The sequence below is a fragment of the Cucurbita pepo genome, chromosome 14 (genome assembly GCF_057944985.1).
Source record: "Cucurbita pepo subsp. pepo isolate OVF chromosome 14, ASM5794498v1, whole genome shotgun sequence".
NCBI lineage: Eukaryota > Viridiplantae > Streptophyta > Magnoliopsida > Cucurbitales > Cucurbitaceae > Cucurbita > Cucurbita pepo.
Genome location: NC_141811.1, coordinates 10,771,119 through 10,796,550, shown reverse-complemented (window position 1 = coordinate 10,796,550; position 25,432 = coordinate 10,771,119). Strand labels below are relative to the sequence as shown.

At 39.2% G+C, this 25,432-nt stretch overlaps 3 protein-coding genes across 3 annotated transcripts; 1 reads left to right on the top strand and 2 right to left on the bottom strand.

The window, feature by feature from the left end:
• Nucleotides 1–3,983: 3,983 nt before the first annotated feature.
• On the bottom strand, nucleotides 3,984–6,865 carry LOC111810480 (scarecrow-like protein 18). The gene is made up of 2 exons (XM_023697186.2): nucleotides 5,965–6,865; nucleotides 3,984–5,326 (listed from the first exon to the last, which is right to left on the bottom strand). Exons 1-2 carry the CDS (start codon nucleotides 6,588–6,590, stop codon nucleotides 4,852–4,854), a joined length of 1,101 nt encoding a protein of 366 aa, XP_023552954.1. The 5' UTR covers nucleotides 6,591–6,865; the 3' UTR covers nucleotides 3,984–4,851.
• Nucleotides 6,866–12,109: 5,244 nt separating this feature from the next.
• LOC111810174 (putative protein phosphatase 2C 6) lies at nucleotides 12,110–18,781 on the bottom strand. Its single transcript, XM_023696776.2, has 5 exons — nucleotides 18,330–18,781; nucleotides 16,057–16,443; nucleotides 13,818–13,935; nucleotides 13,468–13,691; nucleotides 12,110–12,771 (listed from the first exon to the last, which is right to left on the bottom strand). Exons 1-5 carry the CDS (start codon nucleotides 18,645–18,647, stop codon nucleotides 12,274–12,276), a joined length of 1,545 nt encoding a protein of 514 aa, XP_023552544.2. The 5' UTR covers nucleotides 18,648–18,781; the 3' UTR covers nucleotides 12,110–12,273.
• Nucleotides 18,782–21,514: 2,733 nt separating this feature from the next.
• On the top strand, nucleotides 21,515–24,694 carry LOC111810716 (uncharacterized). Its single transcript, XM_023697472.2, has 4 exons — nucleotides 21,515–21,783; nucleotides 21,868–22,684; nucleotides 22,998–23,164; nucleotides 24,268–24,694. Exons 1-4 carry the CDS (start codon nucleotides 21,602–21,604, stop codon nucleotides 24,473–24,475), a joined length of 1,374 nt encoding a protein of 457 aa, XP_023553240.2. The 5' UTR covers nucleotides 21,515–21,601; the 3' UTR covers nucleotides 24,476–24,694.
• Nucleotides 24,695–25,432: the final 738 nt, after the last annotated feature.

Below are 25,432 nucleotides of genomic sequence, written 5' to 3'. Positions count from 1 at the left end.
TAGTCACGGAAAAGTCATAAATTAATAAATACTATAACTTTAAATTATCAGACCGAAAATTCGTAACCATCTAAGAATAAATGAAGTTTGATTCTTCTTTAAGTGACATGAATTGCGTGATAATTTGAAAAACATTTTCTTCCCATTTTCTTGGAGTTATGCATGATTGATGATTTGATTAGATCACGTAATCACCCAATTCAAAATCACAACTTTATGATAACATTTCCGAGGTGTTCGTCGTCTTTCTCCTCAAACTTGGAATAAATCAAATTATATCGATGAACACAATCACGAAAGTGTCTATAAACTTATTGAACACTCTGTTCATCAAATCCATAAAGCTTTTTAAAGCATTGATCAATTTAAACGACCGTATTCTAAACTCGTAATGTATGTACCTGATACACAATGTTGTTTTAGGAATGTCGTTTTTCCTTACCCTCGGTTGATGATAGTTTGACTATAGGCAATCTTAGGTAGCTATGAGATAATAAACATCTTAAGATCTCTAATTTTTACTTAGCATATTTAACATAAGATGCAAATATGAATGAATGCGTAGAGCCACGATCAAACAATACCCATGTATGGTATCCAATAATAGGTAACGTACTTGTCACTATGACATTCATGTTCTTTGCCTCTTGACACGTCATGACAAAGACTCGTCCTTGTTAATGAGCCTATTTTGGTCTTGGGGTCTAGTTGAGCTGGAGGGCTGATACGTAACATATCTCGTAGGAGTATTATGTCATGAAAAGAATGGAAGTTATATGTCACAAACATTGTGATACTTCTCCAGTATGATTAATACGAACTTGTACACGATGATATGATACTTGCTTCTTTTCTTCTATAGCTTTCAACAGCATGAACATATGTTAGCTCGTAGTCAGGCCCATGAGTATGTATACGAGCTCACTTGGTGGTTTCATATACACCTACTTGGACCGTGCGTAGAGAAGTACTGTACATTTAATCTTGCTTGGATTCAAGAGTAGTGCCCAAAAGATAGTTTACGAAAAGATAGGTCCCACTTAAACCATGATTGTCTGTGAATGCATTTTCCAACCCCAACAATAAAGCTACCTACCGAGTCTTTTTTAATACTCAAGGCATGTTTTCTATTTTTTTTTCAGGTAAGGTAAAACACTCATGTACAGATGACGACGTCTCTATGGAGGCTATAAAAATAAAGGCATGGTAATGATATTTTGCATTTAAGTTGTAGCCCTTAGGTTAGATCACGGCGTATGCGTTTCTTTTAAATTCTCGTTAACACGGGTTGTTTCCCTGTTTTTCAATTTTCTTATCTCATTGATGTTACGTTTTTAATTTTAATTTAATTTTGTGAACGTTTAAGTTCAAAATAATATTTATACTAAAATATTTTAAAAACTCTAAGCATTTAGTAGTCAAAACATGCGATTACTAAACCTTGAATCGAAAGTTTACCGTCTAAACGTAACATTCAATTTCATATCTAACATATATCAATTAGTTTCTTAATCGTTTCAATTACGTGAGAGACCTAACATACATAAAATTACTCGTTTCTAGACTTGATAATCACGCAACATGAAATGTAACAACTCAAGTCCACCGCTAGCAGATATTCACCTTTCTAGGTTTTTTCTTTCGGGCTTTCTCTCAAGGTTTTTAAAACGTGTTTGCTAAGGAGAGGTTTCCAGACCCATATAAACGATGTTTCGTTCTCCTCTCCAGCCGATGTGGAATTTCACTTTTTTGGTCGGTCTCTTCTTCAACCACTAAGTCTACACGTGCATGCATAGCAAACAGTCAAACATGACCATATAATTCTGTAATGATATTGCCATTTGAGGGCCAAGAGAAAAAGACACCAACAAATTGGGAAGCAAAAAGATTCCTTCTCTAATCCTACTTCCCTTTCAGCTCAATCTTAAGCTAATAGGGTTAGGTTAGATCGAAAGGTTGTCACGAGATTCAACGAGCGATGACTATTAGTATAGTCGGAGAGAAATAGGGATAATCAATACTCTAGGGTTAAGTCAGGTTGATTTTTCAAACAACATTAAAGACTTATTTACAAAGCAGATCTCTATTGTTTGCGTAAATGTGTTCCTCCCTACCTATGTGAGATCCCACATCGATTAGAGAGGGGAATAAAACATTCTTTATAAAGGTGTGAAAACCTCTCCCTAGCAGACGTTTAAAACCTTGAGGGAAAACTCGAAAGAAAAAATCAAAATAGGATAATATCTACTATGAGTGGACTTTTTCTTTTGCCGTGCTTAAAAGGGTATCTGAAAACCAATATCTTATTACAGTGCTCTCGACTCTTTCCGTGGAGTCTCCTATAGATCATCAGGTCTCCTCGATTAGGCTTAACCTAAATGGGTTTCAAGATTACTTTTTAAAACGCCTATAATTAAACTAAGATTGATTATAATATTTATTGTTAAAGACTAAGGCAAAAAGGAAAAAGGAAAAAGAGTGCAAAAGGTAAGGTCAAAATCATATGGAAAGATGGATGGATGTGTGAGAAGTACCATGCGTGCACCAACTCTTAGCTTCCCTCACCACATAATGTCTTCCCACACGCAACCTTAGTCCTTCTTTTCCTTTGCCATTTTGCCTCTTTCGTCATGCCATGCCCCTTCTTCTCACCATCTTATCACTCTCTCTTACTTTCTCCCTATTTCCACAACATTATTATCCAAACCCCATTCATGTAATCCACCTTTTAAACACAATCGAGGCGAATCGAAGCTCGACTCATGTGAGATCCCACATTGGTTAAGGTGGTTAAGGAGTAGAACGAACACCCTTTATAAGAGTGTAAAATCTCTCTCTAGCAAACGCGTTCTAAAAACTTTGAGAAGAAGCCCGCAAAGGAAAAAAACCTAAAGAGGACAATATGTGCTAGCGCTTGGCCTGGGCTATTACAAATGGTATCAGAACCAGACACCAAACGATGTGTCATCGAGGAGGCTATTCCCTGAAGGGGGTAGACACGAGGCGGTGTGCCAGCAAGAACACTGAACCCTGAAGGGGGGTGGATTGTGAGATCCCACATTGATTGGGGAGGAGAACGAAACACCCTTTATAAGGGTTTGAAAACCTCTCTCTAGCATACGCGTTTTAAAAACCTTGAGGGGAAGCTCGAAAGGGAAAATCCAAAGAAGACAATATCTGCTAGCAATGGGTCTGGGCCGTTATAACTTGGATTCGAAAATTAGTGTCGAGACCACAACTAACAATCAAGAAACTATGGAGCACATAAATCGTTTAGATTTGTAAAGGGTTAGATTCAATTAGCTCAAAAGATCTATAAAGTGAACCAGATACGGGATTGAACCCTTTATGTTTTACTCGAGTACCCGTTACTAAATTCGAAAGATCGGGTTAGGTTGATATTAAAAGCTTATAAAGAACATGTAGGAATATACTTCAATATATGGTTAAACAAAAGAGACAAAGGTGATATACCCTCTTAAAGGGCAAGAAGAAGGGATCAAGTGTCCTAAAATGGTCCTCCGACATCCATAGGACATGAGAGTTAAGGGATACCTAGAGGGTGGCAAAGGGAGCACGAAAAGCTCCATTTTGAGAACTTTGATGGTTTTGTTGAGGGGACATAAGGCAGAATTTCTGGTTCAAAAATTAAATAAAAATTCAAACTTGGTGCACTACCAAAAAAAGCAATCAATACTTACAAATATAATAATGGCTATAAAAAAAGGATTCCCTTCTCGAAGCCTCACCTTAATCTTGATGGAATCAATGGAATGTAAGGGAACAAATCAACCCAATTAGCTTAATTAACCATTAATTAAGCTAATTTTATATATTTATTATGGATAAAACAAGAAAGAGAAGCTTAATTAGTCATTGTTATTACCTTAAAAGAAGGAAAAGATAAGGAGACAAGCGACCATGTTAATGAAAATGATGTTTTTTGTTTGATTTATCATATGGGTATGCAAATTATAATCAAATTAAAAAAAGAAACAAAGATTTTATTTAGTACCCAAAAAAATAATAATATTACATATTCAATATTTGTCGGTTTCAGCTTTCCCTTTGGAAGAACAGCTGAAAGATTCTAGCTTTACACAATTAATTGATAGGGAAAATTTCTTAGGCTAATAATTTTCATGCAAACCGTAAAAAAACTCAAATTTTGTTGGTGGGGTTTCTTGAAATCACTCAAATTACCATTGTTCTTGCAAATTTCTTCATTGTTCTTGCAAATTTCTTCATTTTTGTTGGTGGGGTTTCTTGAAATCACTCAAATTACCATTGTTCTTGCAAATTTCTTCATTTTTGTTGGTGGGGTTTCTTGAAATCACTCAAATTCCCATTGTTCTTGCAAATTTCTTCATTGTTCTTGCAAATTCCTTCATTTTTGTTGGTGGGGTTTCTTGAAATCACTCAAATTCCCATTGTTCTTGCAAATTTCTTCATTGTTCTTGCAAATTCCTTCATTTTTCTTGGTGGGTTTTCTTGAAATCACCCAAATTCCCATTGTTCTTGCAAATTTCTTCATTGTTCTTGCAAATTCCTTCATTTTTCTTGGTGGGTTTTCTTGAAATCACCCAAATTCCCATTGTTCTTGCAAATTTCTTCATTGTTCTTGCAAATTCCTTCATTTTTCTTGGTGGGTTTTCTTGAAATCACCCAAATTCCCATTGTTCTTGCAAATTTCTTCATTGTTCATGCAAATTCCTTCATTTTTCTTGGTGGGGTTTCTTGAAATCACTCAAATTCCCATTGTTGTTGCCAATTTCTTCATTGTTCTTGCAAATTTCTTCATTTTTCTTGGTGGGTTTTGAAAATGAGAGCCATTTCATTGGGTTTTGTTTCTCAATGCCATGAAGAGACTGAAAAAAGGGGTCTATTTTGCCAACCAAGAGAAAGGGAATCATGAAGGGTTTGAAGATGGTAGCCTCCGGAGGGGTAATGAAGCCTTAGAAGGAGTTTGGCTTGTGAGAGGGCAAAAGGGCTCAAAGGAATATTAGAAAACCCTAAACTTTTAAGCATTATTTCCCATGATTCATACCTTTCATGGCGTTGCCTTCTCTTGTTCCCTTCCTCAGAAACGACGTCGTCTATTTCCCTACCAAACCAAATTTGCTCCACTTCTAGTCTCTCTTTGCTATTTTGAGGCATAGTTGCTTCCAATGAGTCAAATATTAGGGAGTAATGATTCAATGCCTCTAGAAATCTTTGCATGAATAAAGGGTGGTTGAAATTTGCTTCCTTTTCAGCTATGGTCACCACTTTGGGATTCAAAGCCTTTATTTTATGAAGCAATCTCCGAACATCGTCCTTCAAAAGTCTGTAAATTTACCATATGAGATCCTACATCAGTTAGGTGGGAGAATTAAGCATTTTTTTTTTTTTTATAAGGGTGTGAAAATTTCCTCCGATAAGACGCGTTTTAAAAACCTTGATATCTGCTAGTTGTGGAGTTGTGCTGTTACAAATGATATCAGACTAGACACTAGGCTATGTGCCAGCGAGAAGGTTGACCCTTAAAGGAGGTGGACACGAGACAGTGTGCTAACAAGGACGCTGGGCTCCAAAGAGGGTGGATTGGGAGGTTCACATCGATTGGAGAAGGGAACAAGTGCCAGTGAGGACCCTGGTCTCTAAAGAGGGGTGGATTGTGACATCTCGAATCGGTTGGGGAGGAAAACAAAACATTCATGATAAAGGTGTGAAAATTTCTAAGTAGAAGACACGTTTTAACGCTGGTCTCTGAAGGGGGTGGATTGTGACATCCCACATCGATTAGGGGGAGAACGAAGTATTTTTACAAGGGTATGGAAACCTCTTGCTAGAAGACAAGTGTTAAAAACCTTGAGAAGAAGCCTAACAGAGAAAGCTCAAAGAGGACAATATCTACTAGCGGTGAGCTTAACGGTTACATACAAGCTAAATACTTTCTTATGAGTTGAATGGTAAGTTAAGTACCTGTGCAAGTAGAGAACGCAATTGACGGCGAGCGCTTCATCGGGGAAGAGCGTGAGAGCGGCGGGGACAAGACGGTCAACGTCATGATCATTGAGAAGAAGAAGAGGATGAAAATGAAACCTCAAGCCAAGTGAATGAGCAAATTTGGAAAGCCTATCACCCGTCTTAAGAAGAGAGGTAAGATCAAGACCAATGGCAGTAATACGAAGCATAGGAGAAGCAAACCGCTCAGCCAAAGCTTGCATAAGAGGAGGCCATTGAACACCATGAATGATATCAAAATCCACAACATGAACCATCCCACAATCCTCAATAGCTTCCAAAATGGCTTGATTTGCAGTCAAATGACAAAATCTAATAAAGGGTGTGATTTGATTCAATGATAAATAGCAAGATTGAAGCCCATCTTGTTGTAACGACGAAGAAGAAGAAGAAGAAGAACAAGGGAGGCGATGGGAGAGTGAAGAAGAGAAATAATGAAGCAATCTTTGAGTGGCATCGCCATAAGGGGAAGAGTTTGAAGAGATAATGGAAAGAAAGCGATGAGCTGAGAGGAAGTCCGATTGAGAGATGAAATGGGCACAACGGATTAGTAATTGACGCATTTGGAAAGGGTCCATTGCCATTATCTTCTGAAAAAAAATGGTGTTTTGAAGGGTTGGATTATTCCCACATCGGATTCTTTGATAGGAAAGTTGTAGTTATTAATAGTGAGAACCGGTGTTACCTTTCCTTACCCTTCTATTCTTTCTTTTCATCTCTTCTTCTTCTTCAATAACTTTTCAACTCATTGTTTATATATAAGGAGGTGAAAATGGAGGCATACGCCATTGATTTGTGATCCTCAAAGTCAAACTCTTCCGAGAAAAACCAGCTAGCTCCTTTTGGTCGGTTTAGCTGGTTCGAGCTAGAGCGGAGGAAAGATGAGAGGTCAATTACTTCCCTTTTTTGCATTCCGCTCATAAGAAAATGAACAATTCTTTCATGTTCGTCTAATAACTATTTTATTTTTTAAAAGTTAGCTACAAAATCGACCGTCGTAATAAATTTGTGAGGAAATAAGCATAATTTTCAAATATCAAATAGTTTTAATCTTTTTAAGAGAATTTTTAGCTAAATTTAAAAAATAAAATAGAATTGATTTTGTGAGTCTACTACTTGGCAGGGGCGCTATTGAGTTTGACCTAGGTCACTGGTATTGTTGTCAGAGTACCGAAGAAGATAGGGGATGGAGACTCTAGTGACACCGGTCATACTAATTGCTCCTTAGAATTTTACTTGGATTTTTACATTTAACCCTTTTTCGTTCGGTAAATCCTTTGTAAATAAAGTGGGTGTTGCATATGAGTACTAGCTCGTCTTTTTCTAAGACATATAGTACATTTGCATCTCATTCATACTCCATCTCCATTTTGGAGGTTGTCGCATCACTTTTGGTTAACTTTTTCTTGGACTAAAAATTTTTGGACATGTGGTCCTTCTTTCTGCCCGTGTAATAAATTACTTCAAATTTCTCTGCTGAGAACTTTTGTTGTCGTTCTTCTGAGTCAAGTTGTGTGGTTCCTTGGTAACTTTTTACTTTGTTGCCAATTTCTTATCCACACTGCTTGTTGTTACTCCGACTTTTACTTGCGTAGAGCATTTCCTTTTCACTCTTCATCACGATGACTCCTATTTACCTAGCCATGGTTTCTTGGCTGACTAACAAATTTTTGAACTCTACAAATGATGGGCGGACCGTCTTTGTATAACAATAATGAAACTTCTATATTCTGGTTATAATCTCTGGTTAATGATCTTTTTCATTTGAGCTCCTCTAAGGTTGAACTTCATATGTAGTTCACTAATCTCCGGATAGATTGACCCTATGGAAATATTGAGCAATCGTCATGTCGCGTTGTGAGATTGATAATAGTTCGTTCTCCAGAAGTTTAATCGTGTATCGTTCTTCTTCGAGAAAAGCATCAGGAACATGTCTCATGCTTCTTTTGATGTTTCGTCATCCCGAATATGTTCCAACATCTTTTCTCAAGTGTGGTCTTCAAGTCAAACATTGTCTTGTTTGTTTTGATTCTCCATTTGTGCAAGACACCATTAGAATCCTCTTCTAGCGGTGTAATTTTACTTCCACCAACGACCTCCCAGAGATCTTGTCCATGTAGATAGAACATCATACATGTTGCCCACATATTACAGTTGTTGTTGAGTTTTTTTATTCCTTCAAAAACTTGGGTTATCACCTATCACGTTGGCAATACATCAGTAATACCAAATAAATTTTTTTAATGCAAAACTTGCATACTCGTGGACTATTCATGAAAAAAAAAAAAAAATCACTCACTAATAATCTCAAGAATTGTTTCCATATGAAAAATAAGACAAAGTTGTAAACACAAAACATATTAAGTTATACCAACATAGTTCTGATACTAGGAAATCGGACAGAGTTGCAACCATAGAGCATACTAAGAATTTTAGAGACCTAACAACCTGTACCAAGCTCGCTCTAACACCAGATTGTTGAATACAACTATTTTGTGGGAAACACTCACACTCGTTCTTGGTGTAGAGATGAGATGTAGGGACTAAAACTACTGCACTTTGCTTGGGATGAAAAACAGAGCCCTTGAACAAACTACACCCTTTGTTCGTACATGAGTGTCTCCTTCTCTAGATGTCTCATACTATTGGAGATAGTATCGCTCACTTATATACTCATGATCTTCTCCTTAATTAGCCCATATAGGACTCCAACAATCCTCAACGTTTACGGGTCATAAATATACATGCCTATAAAAAGAGTTGCACCCTTTATTTGATGAGGACAACCGTGAGGAGGGGGAAAACCTTAAAAGAACTTCGAGAGCTGAAATTTGTTCGTTGTTCGGCATCTCGAGAATTCCTTTTAGCCTATAGTTGAGAGTCTAGAGCTAGATGCAAAATCTTAGTTTTCCCTAATAAATGATAGATTTAGCTCCACGAAATAATAACATTCCTTATTTATAAACCCATGATCTTTCCCTTAATTAGCCAATGTGGGACTCCTCTCCGAACAATCCTCTCTTCGAACAAAATATATCGCAGAATCTCCCCTGAGACCTATGGAGCTCTAAAACAACCTCCCCTTAATTGAAGCTCAACTCCTTCTCTAGAGCCCTCGAACAAAGTACACCATTTATTCAACACTTCAGTCATTTTTTACTAAGTTAAGGGCATGACTCTGATACCATGTTAGAAACCACGACCCTCCACCATGGTATGATATTGTTCAAAAGCATAAGCTCTCGTACCTTTGCTTTTAGTTCTCCAAAAGGCCTCATACCAATGGAGATAGTATTCCTTACTTATAAACCCATGATCTTCCCCTAAATTAGTCAACGTGCGACTCCTCTCCCAACAATCCTAAGCTTCAAATCATCCCATAAGCCTCTTCAAATGTACATTTTGTGTTTAGGTTAAAAATCTCAAAAGTGTCTCCCCCTCAAATGGCATACAAATGCAAGGTATTTAAAGAGTATCATGACAACCGTTCAAAGTTGCTCGTCGCAACAAAAGGAAGGCTAGCAAAAGGCGTGTATGCTTGAATTGTCTGAGGTGATGCATTTTTAAAACATAGAGGTGCTAAAACCAAGTGTTTTGTATTAGCTATCGTATCTATTATTTCTTACAGTGAATACACCATTTTAAGATCTCGAGGAGGCAAATGGAGCGAGAGCCAAAGGGAAGGTTAAAAAATGTATGATGCATGTATCTAAATATTCATTAGGTACAAAGTACAAAAGGCACACGCAAAGTGGAAATGTGAAGTTGTTACTTTTGTACATTTTGCAGCAAACTTAACCCCGATTCTTTGCTCAACACTGACACCTCCCAATGCCTTTCCTCTCTTCTTTTGCTTCTCATCTTTTTTTTTTTTTTTTTTTTGTTGGAAGGGAATAATCTCGGTCTATCAATATCATACTATTGTATACGTTCGTCTCCTTGTCTCATTTATCTTAATTTTATCATGTCGGAATTAATAAGCTTGACTTAGTAAAAAAAAGTTATTAACCTAGAATAATTTTAGGATAATTGTTGAGTAATTATTGATTTGAATAGGTTGAGGGAAATGGTTAGTCAGGAAGATTTGTCAGTAGTTGCTTAATTTGAAGAGAAAGTTTAAGAGATTGGTTGTGCTTTCTCCCGTATAGATACTCATGATGTATGTTATTTATACAATAATAAAGAGAATTGAAAATAAGTGTTTAAGGTTCTTTGTTCCAAAAGATCTCTCCCCTCAAGTTGTTCTTCCTGTTTCTTTTATTTGTTTCGACATGTTTGGATCATGGGCCATTTCTAATATCGTCAAGTGTCGAACAAAGAAATTGTGAGCCTCGAAAGTATGGTTATAATGAAGATCTGCGATAGAACTCTATTAGATTAGTAACGTGCTTCAGAGTCGAAGAAGAATTGTCTCGATAGTCCAGACAGATAGATGACTAGAGAACTCGGCAACCATAAATTTAACCCTCTTAATCTCATCTTTAAAGCTGAAAGTAGCTGAAAGTGTGCTCATTTTTGTCGGAATCTTCATAGGTTCTTGTCTGAGAAACAGACAGCCTATGTTTTGCTTTTGCATGGCCATACATGCAGCAAGCGAGTTGGTGTGTGCTTTTTCTTTGCTGTGAAAGGATGGAAGTTATGAAGCTCCGAAAAAACATTAATCGACTTTGGTCACTAAATTTTAAAATGTTACACTTTTATCTTTGAGTTTGAAATTTAAATTTTTGCAACACCCGTTTAAGAAATCCTCGAGTTGTTAACTATAAGAGTCGAGCTCACTCACCTCCTCTCACAACCTATAGCCACATACAATCCGATGAGGAGAAATTGAAGTTTGTGTTCCTTGTGTCATCGACCCGAAAGTTGTATCATCGACTCCATCTTAGGCTTCCAATTTGCATCCGAGGGTGTTTTAGGAAAGCAGCTTCATCGCATCGACTCTTCATTGTGTTGACTTATCTACTCACACAATCGATCTTCGTTTGTGACTGTTGATTTCGATCGCCATTCGTCCCGCTTTTTCATCGATAACTCGTCGTCAGTGCTGATTGCCTCTGATTTTCCTTATTTTCACACCTAGCGGTTTGGAGAGCTACCTTATTCGTTCATAGGTGTCATGAAGGTCTACTAAATTCCTAAAACGCGAACTCTCTGCTCCAGGTTTTTGTGTGCAAACTCCTCAATTTTCTTGGTGTGGAAGCACTATGGTCTACATGCTTGATTGCCGTTCAGAATCCATAGACCAGTTACATGATGACCGAGGTCAAGAGCCTTAATCTTTACTCCATGTACGTAATTATGTTCTACAGAGGAATACTCAATCAACCACCTAGAGCTATCCTACGTTCGCATACATGCTTGACTAGGAAGATAATCCTATCAATCACCTAAAACACGGAATACACTGTCTAAATATTAAGACAAACTCATTGGGGAGATAACCTTCATCATTCAACTGTAGCACAAATCACAATATCTCATCCTCTTTTAATTAGAGCATAAAGCATTAATAACATACATCATAGAAATTTCATCCAAGTCATCGAGCTCCATCTTACTTCTACTCGAGGCCAAGATATCTCAAATTGCATCTCGTATTCTGATCTTTGTTCCAAATTAATACAACCCACGTCTTGATGTCATCATAACTCACTCAAACATGCTCATCGAGAACGGATCCATGTGTCGTTCATATCATCGAGACATTTCGAATATCCATCCATCTGAGTTCTATCAAGGTATTGGATCCTCCCATCCCTATGTCATGTCATTTACGGACTTTGTATTAGATAGCAGGTACATATACCAACCTCTAACACATGGGTAGAGGCAAAATTTATCTCCTCTCTGGTATCTACCTTCTTTTTTTCCTCTCTCATATGAACATTTTTCTTCTCAACTTTGATCTACAATATTTTTTATTTTCTCCTCGTAAATCGACTACGACCTAACTCAAAGCACTGAAGAATGAAAAGAAATGGTGTTTATACTTTTTGGGGCATTGAAAGTCGATATCCTTTAAATTTTAGCTCGGAAGGAATGTAAAAAAACGTATAAAACGAGTGGTTATTTGGCTAAAACGTACAATCGATTATAAATTGGATTTGAAAAACAAACCTTTCTGCCTCCAAATTGAGATTATAAACAATACAACAGATCTTTTGTTCCAAATACAAATTTTCTTTTATTTGCAAGAGAGCACTGAAAATGAAAATTTTATATCCACAAGAAATATGACCAATAAAAATGACATGAAAAAGACAAACCTCATAGCCACTTCCTCCAGCTGCCTGACCTTTTGTCACCCGACAGGAACCTCGGAAGGCTTAGGAGACTATTCACTCTCGTAACACCCTCCAATGCTGACCATTCCTCCTCTTCATTCGAAATGCACTCCGCTAAGCTTCTCTTCGACGGGTTTCGACCACCACCTCCAACCTTCTCGTCCGTTGTGTCGTCGACAGGTACAATCTCATTAGAGCTTCCAATTGTGCCATGATCGTTAGAATCGACTTCAATATCTTTCGTGTCCTCGCTCGGCGGGGCTAGATCTTCTTCCACTGGTTTAGTGGCTGTGTTTTCTTCTATTTCAGGCTCGTACTCGAGAAAGAGACATACAACAGCACAATCGTCGTTCTTGGATGTAGGATATTTCAACCTCCATGCACGAACCGCGCAGTCGACAAGAGCCCTGGCTGATGTTTCGCGAGATGGGGCTGAAGCAACAATTTCAATAGCTTCTTTATTCGAAAGAACGTCCCAAACCTGTGTCATGTACGTTAATTTGATCAAACACATGTTCATCAGAAGGAACCATGACGAAACATCTATTAGCTCGACGCCGAGGAAATCAATATTCAAGGGAATTGTAACAGCCCAAGCTCACAGCTAGCAGATATTGTGCTCTTTGGACTTTCCCTTTCGGGCTTCCCCTCGAGGTTTTTAAGACACGTCTGCTAGGGAGAGGTTTCCATACTCTTATAAAGGGTGTTTCGTTCTCCTCTCCAACCAATGTGAGATCTCACAATCCACCCCCCCTTCAGGGCCTACCGTCCTTGCTGGCACTCGTTCCTTTCTCCAATCGATGGGGGACCCCACCAAAATCCACCCCCTTTCAGGGCCCAGCGTCCTTACTGGCACACCGCCTCGTATCTACCCCCTTTGGGGAACACTCTCCGCATCGCTTAGTGTCTGACTTTGATACCATTTGTAACGGCTCAAGCCCACCGCTAACAAATATTATCCTCTTTGGGCTTTCCCTTTCGGACTTTCCCTCAAGGTTTTTAAAATGTGTCTGTTAGGGAGAGGTTTCCACACCCTTATAAAAGATGTTTCGTTCTCCTCTCCAACCGATATGGGATCTCACCGAACTTTACCGAGCAAGAAGAAACACACCCTTTAGAGCACTACAAATACACTTTAAAGCTTGATCAGATATATGATGAAAGGAGAAAAAGATACCCCATCAGTGGCAAGAATTACGAACTGATCTCTCGCCGTAAGGTGACGATAATAAACGTCGGGAACAGAAATTAGACCGAAATCCTTCAGACAAAAGTCTCCGAAAGCTCTCGCCATTGCCAAACCAGGTGAATCGTTATTAGGCAACCATACTCGTGCCACTTCGGGCTCATCCTGCAAAGCGAAGACTCTTCCTTTGCATTGCTGGATCCTAGCAGCTTCAGCTAGATAACAAAAAGAAAAGTGGAGTAATGTCCAGGTAAAGACTAAATTTAAAACTTAGGAAGAACCCAAGAACGAAAACGGAACTCTTAAACTCGTGTATATTTCCTATTTGTAGATAAATTTACCAGGAAGGTCGGGTTTCAAGTCCACCGTTAGTTGAACGGGAATCAAAGAGTTATCTTCGTCGATTGTAGCCAGCACCGCTCTCGAGTCACCGACATTTCCAAGTATAAGGTTCTGACCCTATAAAACATCACTTTCCACTTTTGTTTAGCCACATATAATGAGATAAAATTTCATCCGGAGAGAGATTGATAACAGTTCAAACCATACATGACAGGCAAAAGTTTATGCAAGACCGGAAGGAGCTAAACCAAAACACGTCTACTAGGGAGAGGTTTCCACACCCTTATAAAGAATGCTTAGTTCTCCTCCCCAACCAATGTGGGATCTCACAATCCACCCCTTTTCGGGGACCAGCGTCCTCGCTAGCACTCGTTCCCTTCTCCAATCGATGTGGGACTCCCCAATCCACCCCACTTCATGGGACCGCCTCCTTATTGGCACATCGCCCGGTGTCTGGCTCTTATACCATTTGTAACCGCCTAAGCCCACCGTTAGTAGCTTAAGGTTTTAAAACGCGTATGCTAGGGAGAGCTTTCCACACCCTTATAAAGAATGTTTCGTTCTCCTCCCCAACAAACGTGGGATCTCATATAAAGAGACTCATAGTGACAAGAAAATTGGAGAAGAAGTAATGGAAGACCACGTTCTAGTTAAAAACATCCAAGAGCTAATGCCTGATACAAGAGAAAGGACTCGAGAAACAAATGATCATTCGTGTTTTTCATTAGAATTTCATAAATAACTTCAGTTATCGTGGGCTTGAAGCCCTACGAACTGGGTTAGAGCTGCACCATGTCAAGAGTACTTAAACCTCCGAACGCTAAAACTGACGAGGCCTTTTACAGATATTTAACGGGTGAGCTACAGCACCAATAGTTCATAATTTAGAGTAACTTATTTCGGTGGGTACGAACTATCGTTTAGAGAGATCCATTTAGAAGTGTGTGATTGTTTAATTCGTTTTCTCGACGAGCACCGAGGAAAGGGACTGGCAATTCTAGCAATCAGCAACATGAGCATCCTTGTAAAGGCACAATTTAGATGAACTAGGAAAGGAAAACTCAAAATGCCGGGGGCTCCACCAATGATCCTACCAAAATTGAAGCTAAAAAACATACACCACCACAAATCTCGATCTTTTTTGCACGAAGTTCCTAAAACCCGCTACATATTCCTTCATATTCAGAAAAGAAAATATCTTTTTTGCACAAATCTCGATCGGTTGGGGAGGAGAACGAAGCATTCTTTATAAGGGAGTGGAAATCTTTCCATAGTAAACGCGTTTTGAAAACCTTGAGGGGAAGCCCGAAACGGAAAGCCCAAAAAGGACAATATCTGCTCGCGGTGGGCTTGGGCTGTTACAAATGGTATAGAGCTAGACACTGGGCAATGTGCCAGCAAGGAGGCTGAGCCCCGGAGGGGGTGGACACGAGATGGTGTGCCACCAAGGACCCTAGGCCCCGAAGGGGGATGTATTGGAGGGTCCCACATCGATTGGAAAAGTGAACAAGTGCCAGCGATGACGCTGGCCCTGAAGGGGCTGGATTGTGAGATCCCACATCGATTGGGGAGGAGAACAAAGCATTCTTTATAAGGGTATTCTTTATAAGGGTGTGGAAACCTTTCCATTGGGGAGGAGAACAAAGCATTAAGGGTGTGGAAACCTTTCCCTAACAGACGCGTTTTAAAAACCTTGAGGAGAAGCCCGAAAGGAAAAGCCTAAAGAAGACCATATCTGCTAGCGGTGGACTTGGGCTGTTACAACTTTCTTTCATCTATGCCACCGGGACATTTTTTTGTAATCCCCAAGGTTTGGAAGGCAATATCTCATCTCCATCCCTCGTACCCTCCTTTAATGAAAGTATTGTTTCATCTTCTAACAAAAAAATAATTGAGGTATGCCACAATGCATGCCTTATCGAGGGCACCTAGACTCAACCGAGGCAACGCGCCTTCACCTCATTTAGCTCCTAAGTACATATCTACACGTGCAACCGATGTGACTGACTCTCTTACCTATTTTGGAAGCGTACTCGTTTAAGATTATGTCCATCATTTACAAAGCAACTTCCACCGATCTATTCATCCTTATTTCCTATTCCTAAAGAACACACATTTAGTCAATTTCGAAAACATAACTGAACGATATCTTATCGTTCTAATAAAACGCCTCCAACAGATCTACATTTATGCAAACAAACACACTGAAAAACAAACCATAGTATGATGCAATTTTACCTGCTTTATTAGAGTCACAGCCGTCGATCCACTGCAAAAACAATCAATTTTCGGATGCAGTTTCAACTCCTTATCCATTAATTTGAAGGACTTCAGTAAAGATACTTTGAGTGGCAGAAACATCTTGGGGAATTTTTCGTTTTCCTCGGCCTCCAGTGACTTGTACGAATCTTCATCGCCGTCCAGAGCAACAGAATTTTCAGAATTTGAACTTCTGGAATGGTTCGTCTTAACGACACTGCTTTGATCTTCGTTTGATTTAGATGTCCATTGTGTACATAGGATTAGAGGAAGGGTATCCCGAACTTTTTTCGCAACCATATGTCCAAAAGGACCGTGTCCATCAAATACCCCACAAAATATTGTATCTCTTTTCGAACCGAAAGCCTATAAGAAAAAATGTTCGAACCAAGTTAATCCAAAGGGCAGTGAAAAGTAAAAGATCCGTGCCACTAGTGACTGTCAAAAGCAAACAACATTCTGGTACCGATACATAAGGAACTGATTTACGGGTTCCTCAGTGCTCGTTTGCTCCAAGCAGAGAAGGAAAAACCCATATTATCTAAGAAGTAATAACTACATTGGCAGCTCGTAGGAACGGTTTGGGTATGTTCGGATAATAATGAGAGGATATGTTTGGTTAACTATTTTAAAAAAGAAATGATCTAATTCATCACATTCTTGTTTATTACTTAATGTATGTGATCTGTGGACAAGCTAAAGTTTTTTACGAAACGTTGTCAAACAGGTTTTTCTCTTAGAGTACCTTATCTAGTAAAGCATGAAACAATGTAGTTAGTTCGTTGAAAAAACTCGACCAATCACGGTTTCTTACAATAGATTTTTAGGAGTATTTTGTAAAACAAGTTGCCCAACAGTGTTAGTAACCACGACCCTCCACAATGGTATGATATTGTCTACTTTGAGCATAAGCTCTCGTGGCTTTGCTTTTGGTTTCCCCAAAATGCCTCATGTCAATGGAGATGTATTCCTTACTTATAAACCCATGATCAACCCCTTAATTAGTCGATGTGGGACTCCTCTCCTAAAAATCCTCAACAGTTCTCCCCTCGAACAAGGTACACTATAGAGCCTCCCCTAAAGCCTATGGAGCCCTCGAACAGCCTCCCCTTAATCGAGGCTCGACTCCTTCTCTAGAGCCCTAGAACAAAGTACACTATAGAGCCTCTCTTGAGGTCTATGAAGCCCTCGAACAGCCTCCCCTTAGTCGAGGCTCGACTCCTTCTCTAGAGCCTAGAACAAAGTACACTATAAAGCCTCCCCTGAGGCCTATGATGCCCTCGAACAGTCTTCCCTTAATCGAGGCTCGACTCCTTCTCTAGAGCCCTAGAACAAAGTACACTATAGAGCCTCCCTTGAGGTCTATGGAGCCCTCGAACAGCCTCCCCTTAATCGAGGCTCGACTCCTTCTCTAGAGCCCTCGAACAAAGTACACCCTTTGTTTGACACTTGAGTCACTTCTAACTACACCTTCGAGGCTCACAACTTTTTTATTCGACATTTGAGGATTCCATTGACATGACTAAATAAGGGCATGGCTCTAATAACATGTTGAGAACCAAGATCCTCCACAACGGTATGCTATTGTCCACTTTGAGCATAAGCTCTCATGGCTTTGCTTTTGGTTTCTCCAAAAGACCTCATACCAATGGATTATAAACCCATGATCAACCCCTTAATTAGCCGACGTGGGACTCTTCTCCCAACAATCATCAACCAACAGCCCCTTAAGGTTCCTGACATGCCAAAGATGAAACTTAACACCTGATGAACTGATTTGTACATCTCAACTTCAATATAGTATCAATTTTCATAAGCTCCTGGAAGGAGCATAGATGGGTAACATGGAAATCTAACAACTTGTTTAATGTCCTGCCAAGAACATGAACGATCTAACACGATAAACGGCACGATTAATATCACTGACATACAACCTTTTATGGATCATTCTAAGTAATCCTAGATTACCTCGGAGACTGCTAGTTGGGTTGATTAAGCTATGTCATAAAGACAAGAATCAATGAGCTTAGTAGCCACTAGAAACAGTACCTAATTTGTAATCAAATTCACAAAACCCCCTAGATTTTATGTTAAATGAATATCATATGGAATCAAAAGTTCTTGCACATCCCAAAAATGAGTTGGATCTCCAAAGCTCATACATAAAGTGACATCAAGTGCTGAAAGGACATTATCAATCAGCTCAAAACGAAGAAAAAAGTGATATAACAGTATGAACAATGGGTACTAACCTCATGCACAACCATGGCATCTTGATTAACCCCTTTCTTCCCCTGTTGTGTATACAAACAAGCGATTCTCGATGACCCATTTGAACAAATCCGCCCTGGAACCTCAAATTCATGAACCTTCTCTGAACAAACCCCAACGCCAAAAGTTTTAGTGGAATTGCTCTTCCACCAACGCGGCTTACTGGTCTTAGAGTACAAAAACGAAGAAGCAGAAGAAAATGAGTTGATTGTAGAAGGTATTGGGGATTCCGCCGCCGCGGCAGAATCAGCGCCGCCTCTGCTCTGCCGCCCTTTTAGAGACGAATGGCAAGAACCCATCAACAAAATCGGCTAAATCGATCAAAATCAACACCAAAAGAGCTTCCTCTGCCCCTTTTTGGGGGGTTTGGGCGGAATTTCTCTTCCGATTGTGGTTGGGGTTGGAATTAAATTATTGTGTTGGAATCCGTAAGGGAATGGAGGACAAGATGGTAAATAAATCGAAGTTGATGAAACATCGTTATCCGGGTGTGTGGATCTTAAATTTTATTGGGAAAAAAAAAACAAAAAAAAAAAAAACAATTAATTCTTTTCATTTCAGTGGAATTTTTGTACCCATTGTTCATTTGTTTATCTCCGGCCGGCAAGCCTTGTGGGCCGCCGGGATTTACCACTCGTTAGAGTTGAAACCTCGGGAATGGACAGTCAAAGAGCTGTCGGAGCGACACGACAGGACAGGACAGGATGCGACACATGGACTGAGTGACAATGGTGGTGCATTTTGTCGTGTAAGACATGAGTGGATTGGAATCTTTATTATAAGAATTAGAATCTAAAAAAAGTTGGGCTTTTTTAGGAGATGGGTATGATCTTCTATAGGAATGATTGTTTGTTACCTTTATAGTGAAACATCATGACTTGAGCTGTTCATATATCCATGACTTTGACTTGGAAAGTTCAGCTCTAGATAGTCAAAGACATGTTTTTTTTTTTTTTAGGTCAAATGTGAGGTAAGAGTCAATCTTCAACTTTTAAACAATTTATACTACATTTTTATATTTATTCGTTTTAAAATAATAACTTCTAATATTTTAATTAGGAAGGTATTTAGAATCTTGCGTAATAAATTCACTGAATCTAGAAATCCCCACAAATCGAAGAGTGGGAGGCACCAAAGCTGTGAGATCCCACATCGGTTGAAGAAGAGAACGGAGTATTATTTATAAGGGTGTGGAAACCTCTCCCAGAGTGGATTGTGAGATCCACATCGGTTGAGAAGAAGAACGAAACATTCGTTATAAGGGTGTGGAAAGCTCTCCCGGAGTGGATTATGAGATCCCACATCGAGCATTCTTTTAAGGGTGTGAAAATCTCTCATTAGCAGATGCATTTTAAAAACCTTGAGGGGAAGGTCGAGAGGAAAAACTCAAAGAAGACAATATTTGTTAGTGGTGGGCTTGAACCGTTACACAAGCCTTCACATTAGTTCGGAAGAAGTCGAATGTTTGGCCTAGGTGACTTTCGACTAGTTTTGTGTTAATATCATGTATAATTGCATTATGAACTTCTTGCTAATAGGCTAAGGGAGTGGCTCTCGTGCTTTATCGGTATTAGTCAATCGAATTTTATATGGGAAAGAAGCAGTGTGAACAATATCATATTTTGGTAGGAACGATAAGAGGTATCATCAGTATAAGGGGAAATCTCAACGTGTATTAAAGATTGGCTTCTTTATCTTTGAGATTCTCCTAACAATTGGCATACCTTGTTAATTTGTTGATAGGGTTTAGGCTTGTATTACATCCTCGATAATCTCGATCTCTACGTATAGCTCCTTGAAAGGTTATTTCCCAAGCGAGGCTCGAGACAAATGGATCTTTTGTCTCCTTACCCATTTGTTATTGAGACGAGGGTGTTCACCCTTATATTGAACTCACTTCCTCTAAGTTTTGGCTTTCACGGTCAATCCAACTATTTTGCTGAATGCAACCTCTATCATCTTAAAATACATCACCTTTTCCACTTACTTGCAAGTGAAATCGTATCATCTTTTGATGTGTTCTTGTCGTTCAATAATAAATCGATTTCTTCACCAACTATATGACACTTATCTTGTCTTGTCTAAGACTACTTGCTTGGTTGGCCCCCACTTCTATGTTGTCATCTTGTCTGTCTATATATAGGGATCATAACCTACTACCTTATGTTTGAGATACTCTCTCTCACTTAAACTAGTCATCGTTATCAATGACTTTCTTAAGGACACAATCGTATCATGGATTATGGCATTCTCTCCCACTTAATCTCGACATCATCCCAATGAGGATCCAAACGGCGGACTAACTACTAACTGAGTTGCATGAAATAAATGTCCAAAAATCAGGGACCTATCTCACACTTCTCTCGGTCTTTGAGACTCGCAACATAAGCACAACAAGCATCCTATGGTTGTGGGCTATCTCATCAGGGACCTACCTCGCACTTCTCTTGGACTTTATCCGCGACTCACTAGACAAACTATTGCAAAACAAGCATTAATATATCATCGTCTTAGCTAGGAGGAGCACACCTCAAACGTGGTCATCTTGGGCTCAACATGCATATTCTCTGAGGAGTCGTCGTGGCCACGTCCCTTTCTAGAGCAAAGTATAGAAGCTTTTAACATAGTCCCTTCAACGTCTTTACTTGGGCACCTTCATGTGACAACTGTTGCACTGACGTTCTTGCTGCAACTTCATTCTTCACAATTCTCGTGAGCGATGACTCAAGAAATACATATGTACTCACTTCTTGGAGCAGTTATATGGGCTCGCTTGCCTCTCTCATGATCACTCCTCTCAGAACCATTTTTCATCTTCTTGCTTCATTGATGGGTAAGACTCTTCCCACTTAAGAAGTCTGCTTCAACCCCGAAAATTATTCTGATTTTGACTTACGACTGCCCTACTCATCCTAGCTCTCGTGACGTACCTGTGAAATGTTAAATTAATGATAGGATGCACGTGCAATTAGATGACATTATGCTTGAATCAGAACTTGAGAGAGTGAGACGTAGGCTCATACAGGCAATAGTACTTGACCACGACTTCCATTAATGACAACGACTCAAGGTTTGTGGCAACGAGGACTTCCATTAACAAAATCTCATTCAAAAATTTTATTCCCTAGGTTTTAAAATTTCAAAATTGATGCTAAATATTTAATTCTTTCCAAGGCATTAGGGCATTTTGATGAAATTTGGGACATTGATATTTTTTGCAATGAAGATGCGTGATCGCCAATGAACCCCAACAATGGCAGAAGCAGATGCAGTAGAATTGGCCAAGCAAAGATGCAGAGCGGTTATGGACATGATCGAAGCGCTACCTTCTTCCACCAACATCTCCGTTTCAAGTAGCCGAACTCTCCACAAATTGGCTCTTCGCGAGCTCAATTTCCTCTCTCGCTGCTCCTCTTCGTCATCCATCCCGCTCAGGTTCCGCCATTTTTCTCAAATCGAACCGTTTACAGTTTCGAATCTTACGTATCTTTCCTGATATTGATCGTGATTTCCATACAGCTTGAACATTGGGCACCTCGAGGCCATTGTTCACATTCTTCAACATCCTTCCGTCGCTGGAATTTCACGTGTCTGTAAGCCGATTCCATCTTCCTGTTCGAAAGCTGTTTATGTTGATGTAATCTGCACTTTGAATAGGAATCCTGTGTGGATTATTGTATCCGATAGAAAACCTAGGTATATTTCTTGGCACAGGGGCCATAGGAGTAAGGGATTGAAATCTCGGCTTGAGGAAGTGGTCGATGCGGCTCGCTCTTTGCAGGCCTTGGAACCTTGCTCGATCATCTTGTTTTTTTCACATGGACTTGATCAGTTCATTCTCGAAAGACTCCGAGATGAATTTAGGGCTACGGAGTTTAATTTCAATTTCTCGGACATGGATTTTGATTTCTCTGAGATTGATGATGATTGGGTTAATGTGCTTCCAAGAAGATATAAAGAAGCCTGTGTTCTTGAAATAAAAGTTAATGATAGGAATTGCGGGATTACGAGTTCAAATTGCATCAGTAAATTATGTTCTACTGGTGTGGATGAACCAGAGATTTTGGACAAGTATGTTGAGAGAGATCTTGGGGTTCCTTTCTGCTCTGTTGTTAAGGCAATGAAACCTAATCCTATGATCGGGATCGAAGATCTCGAATCCACGAGTTTGGAACATTTGTTGGATGGTGATACTGATCTAATAAATTTCGATACCACGGCATTGATTGCATTAGTATCAGGCATTAGTAATGGTTGTGTTGCTAAATTATTGGCTACTCCAGAGGATGAATTGAAACAGAAGTACAAGAGTAACTATGATTTTGTTATTGATCAGGTGAGTTTTGTTTCCAGATGAGCATTACCCTGTACTATTTTTCTGTTCCTGTTTAGCCACTATTTTACTCGCAACTTAGCGTGGCCTAAATTCGTAACCATCGAGTATTGATTTAAAGCATCAGTAGATCTTATTTTCAGTATAATCTTCCCCATGTTTTTGAATTGTTAGAGCTGAAAATTAAGGTTGATTTACCAATCAATTAGTTTGTTGATTTCCTTGCTCGTGTTAAATGATCTGAACTTGTTCTTACTAGTATTATTATTATTTTTGGTTGTAGCCAATGTAATTTGTTCTCTCGATCCCCTGCTAGGTTATGTCCGAAATTCAGAAGCCGATTCTTGTGGAGCTGAGTTCTTTTTTATCTGGAAAAAGAGGTATAATATGCCAAAGTGTTCACTCTGAGTTCAAGGAACTAGTTACAATGTGTGGAGGGCCGTACGAGAAGTCCAGAGCAAACTACTTACTAAAGCACATCATGTGAGTCCATTCGAACGATGTTTTGTCGTTCCTTAATCTTCCTCATTCATTTGAAATACGTAGATAATTTGGATTTATCACTTTTAGTTTCATAAATCTTAAAATGGAGACAATATTATGGGTCTGTCCAGGATTGCTATATGCTGAAAGTGAATATGTATTCTGATAGATGAAGTTAATTGGAAATCTCCCAATGTTTGCAAAGAGCATAGGTTTTCCTTTAATACTCTAGATGCCAATTGCCCACTCCTAGCATGTAACAACCCAACCCAGATCCACCGCTAGCAGATATTGTCCTTTTTGGGCTTTCCCTTTCGGGCTTTCCCTTAAGGCTTTAAAACGCGTCTGCTAAGGGAAGGTTTCCACCCCCTTATAAAGGGTGTTTTGTTCTCCTCCCCAACCAATGTAGGACATCACATAGCATGCCACCATGATCTCGTCCCACCAAGTGCTTAATACCTTCAACACCCAATAGAATTTTTGCATTTCTTTCTCATGAATCTTGGCCATCCTGATGTGCATTTGAGAGTGAAACATAAAGTAGGTAGAAATGACTTAGGTGGCTAAACACCATATCTATAAGGGTCTTGTAAACAATAAAAGACCGAGAATGTGAGATCCCACATCAGTTGGGGAGGAGAACGAAACACCGTTTGTAAGGGTGTAGAAACCTCTCCCTAGTAGACGCGTTTTAAAAACCTTGAGGGGAAGTCCGAAAGGGAAAGCCCAAAAAGGACAATATTTGCTAGCGGTGGGCTTAGACCGTTACTGAGAAGAAATGAATTCAAGTTATGGTGGCTTTCTACTAGAATTTAACATCATACAAGTACCTCGACAGTCGAATGTAGTGGGATCAGGTAATTGTTGTGTGAGAATAATTGAGGTGTGTGGACAAGCTATAGCTTGGACACTCCCAAAACTTGGTTATAAATTTTGTTGATAGTATTCCTATTCATATATTATTGAGATTTTTCTATGTTTTATGTGTATTTATAAGTGATGTCAAGGATATCGATTAATATTGATGTTTAACCTTCCAATTTACAGATATTTCCGTCCTTGATTACACTTTAGTGCACTGATTGGTCTGAAAAATGAAACAGGGTTGTGCCAGACATGGCATCAAAACGTATGACGTGTCTCCCGACCACGAGAAAGCTAGCTTTAAAGAACAAGATCGTGTTTGGTACTGGCGACTACTGGAATGCCCCAACATTGACTGCTAACATGTCATTCGTTCGAGCAGTATCGCAGACTGGGATGTCCCTTCTTACCTTGGAGCATAGGCCGCGAGCTTTAACTGGCGATTAGTTGATAAACACGTGTTTAAAACGCGATCTCTGATGACAGTAGGTGAGTTCAACAATATATGAGAATGGAGATTTAGATCTTTATCCTTTTGGTCGGGAATATAATATCTTATCGCTACCAAAATTCTGTCACTAAGTTGTTGGACACTTATTTTGGAACTCTTTCTGGAACTTCTAGCTTTTACACATCTTCATTTGAAATTGTTCAATGTTTGTCTTATTTTATAGCGTAGTCGGTAGGATTTATTTATTTGTTTGTTTGTTTCTGTTTTTTGTTTCGATTAAGAGGATAATATATATATCCCCAGTGGCATTATAATAGTGTTTGTTGGGCGACAAAAGGCATTAAAGAAACCCTCCTTGCTCATCCCAAAGATCCTTTTTCAAATCTCGTTCTGGTAGAAGAACGCTAAGGTTACTAGCAAAGGTGAAGAGTTGAAAGGCACCTATTCATCTAAGAGACAAAATGAACCTAAAAATCGAGATTCATTTGCATCTTCAATACATTATGTATCTCTTTATTTATGTACTTGCATGTATGAAGGATTCATGTATGGGCTTGAAAGGTTGTTGGTTGAAGATGGGAATACGTTCTTCTTTCTTCTTCATAATTGACCATCTTTCCAAGGAAATCTTTTAAAACTTTCTTGGGGTTGTTTGTCATTTCAATATTGGAGGTTATTCTTATTATCGTGGGGTTCGCCTAAAATAGAAATTTTCCAGAGTCAGCTGCACCTATGGGTATATAGCTTGTCAGATCTTCCCTTTTCGTTGGAGCTTCATGGGTGTTGCCCCGTTCCCCAATCAGATGCTTGGATATGAACTATACTTCACAAGGAGTCAAATGGGAGTATGACCTTGCCATTTGACCTCTCTTCCCATGTAACTAGGAACGCTCAATGACAATCTCTCAATTGTCACTACTTGGCCTCTCTTGCTACCACGATAGCCCTTAGTG

Coding starts and splice junctions, on each gene's coding strand:
- LOC111810174 (XM_023696776.2), bottom strand. CDS start 18,647: ATGGGTTCTTGCCATTCGTCTCTAAAAGGGCGGCAGAGCAGAGGCGGC. Junction 16,444..18,329: donor ATGCCATGGTTGTGCATGAG/GTTAGTACCCAT, acceptor TTTTTCTTATAG/GCTTTCGGTTCGAAAAGAGA. Junction 13,936..16,056: donor CTGTGACTCTAATAAAGCAG/GTAAAATTGCAT, acceptor GATGTTTTATAG/GGTCAGAACCTTATACTTGG.
- LOC111810480 (XM_023697186.2), bottom strand. CDS start 6,590: ATGGCAATGGACCCTTTCCAAATGCGTCAATTACTAATCCGTTGTGCC. Junction 5,327..5,964: donor TGCGTTCTCTACTTGCACAG/GTACTTAACTTA, acceptor GTAAATTTACAG/ACTTTTGAAGGACGATGTTC.
- LOC111810716 (XM_023697472.2), top strand. CDS start 21,602: ATGGCAGAAGCAGATGCAGTAGAATTGGCCAAGCAAAGATGCAGAGCG. Junction 21,784..21,867: donor TCGTCATCCATCCCGCTCAG/GTTCCGCCATTT, acceptor ATTTCCATACAG/CTTGAACATTGGGCACCTCG. Junction 22,685..22,997: donor ATGATTTTGTTATTGATCAG/GTGAGTTTTGTT, acceptor ATCCCCTGCTAG/GTTATGTCCGAAATTCAGAA.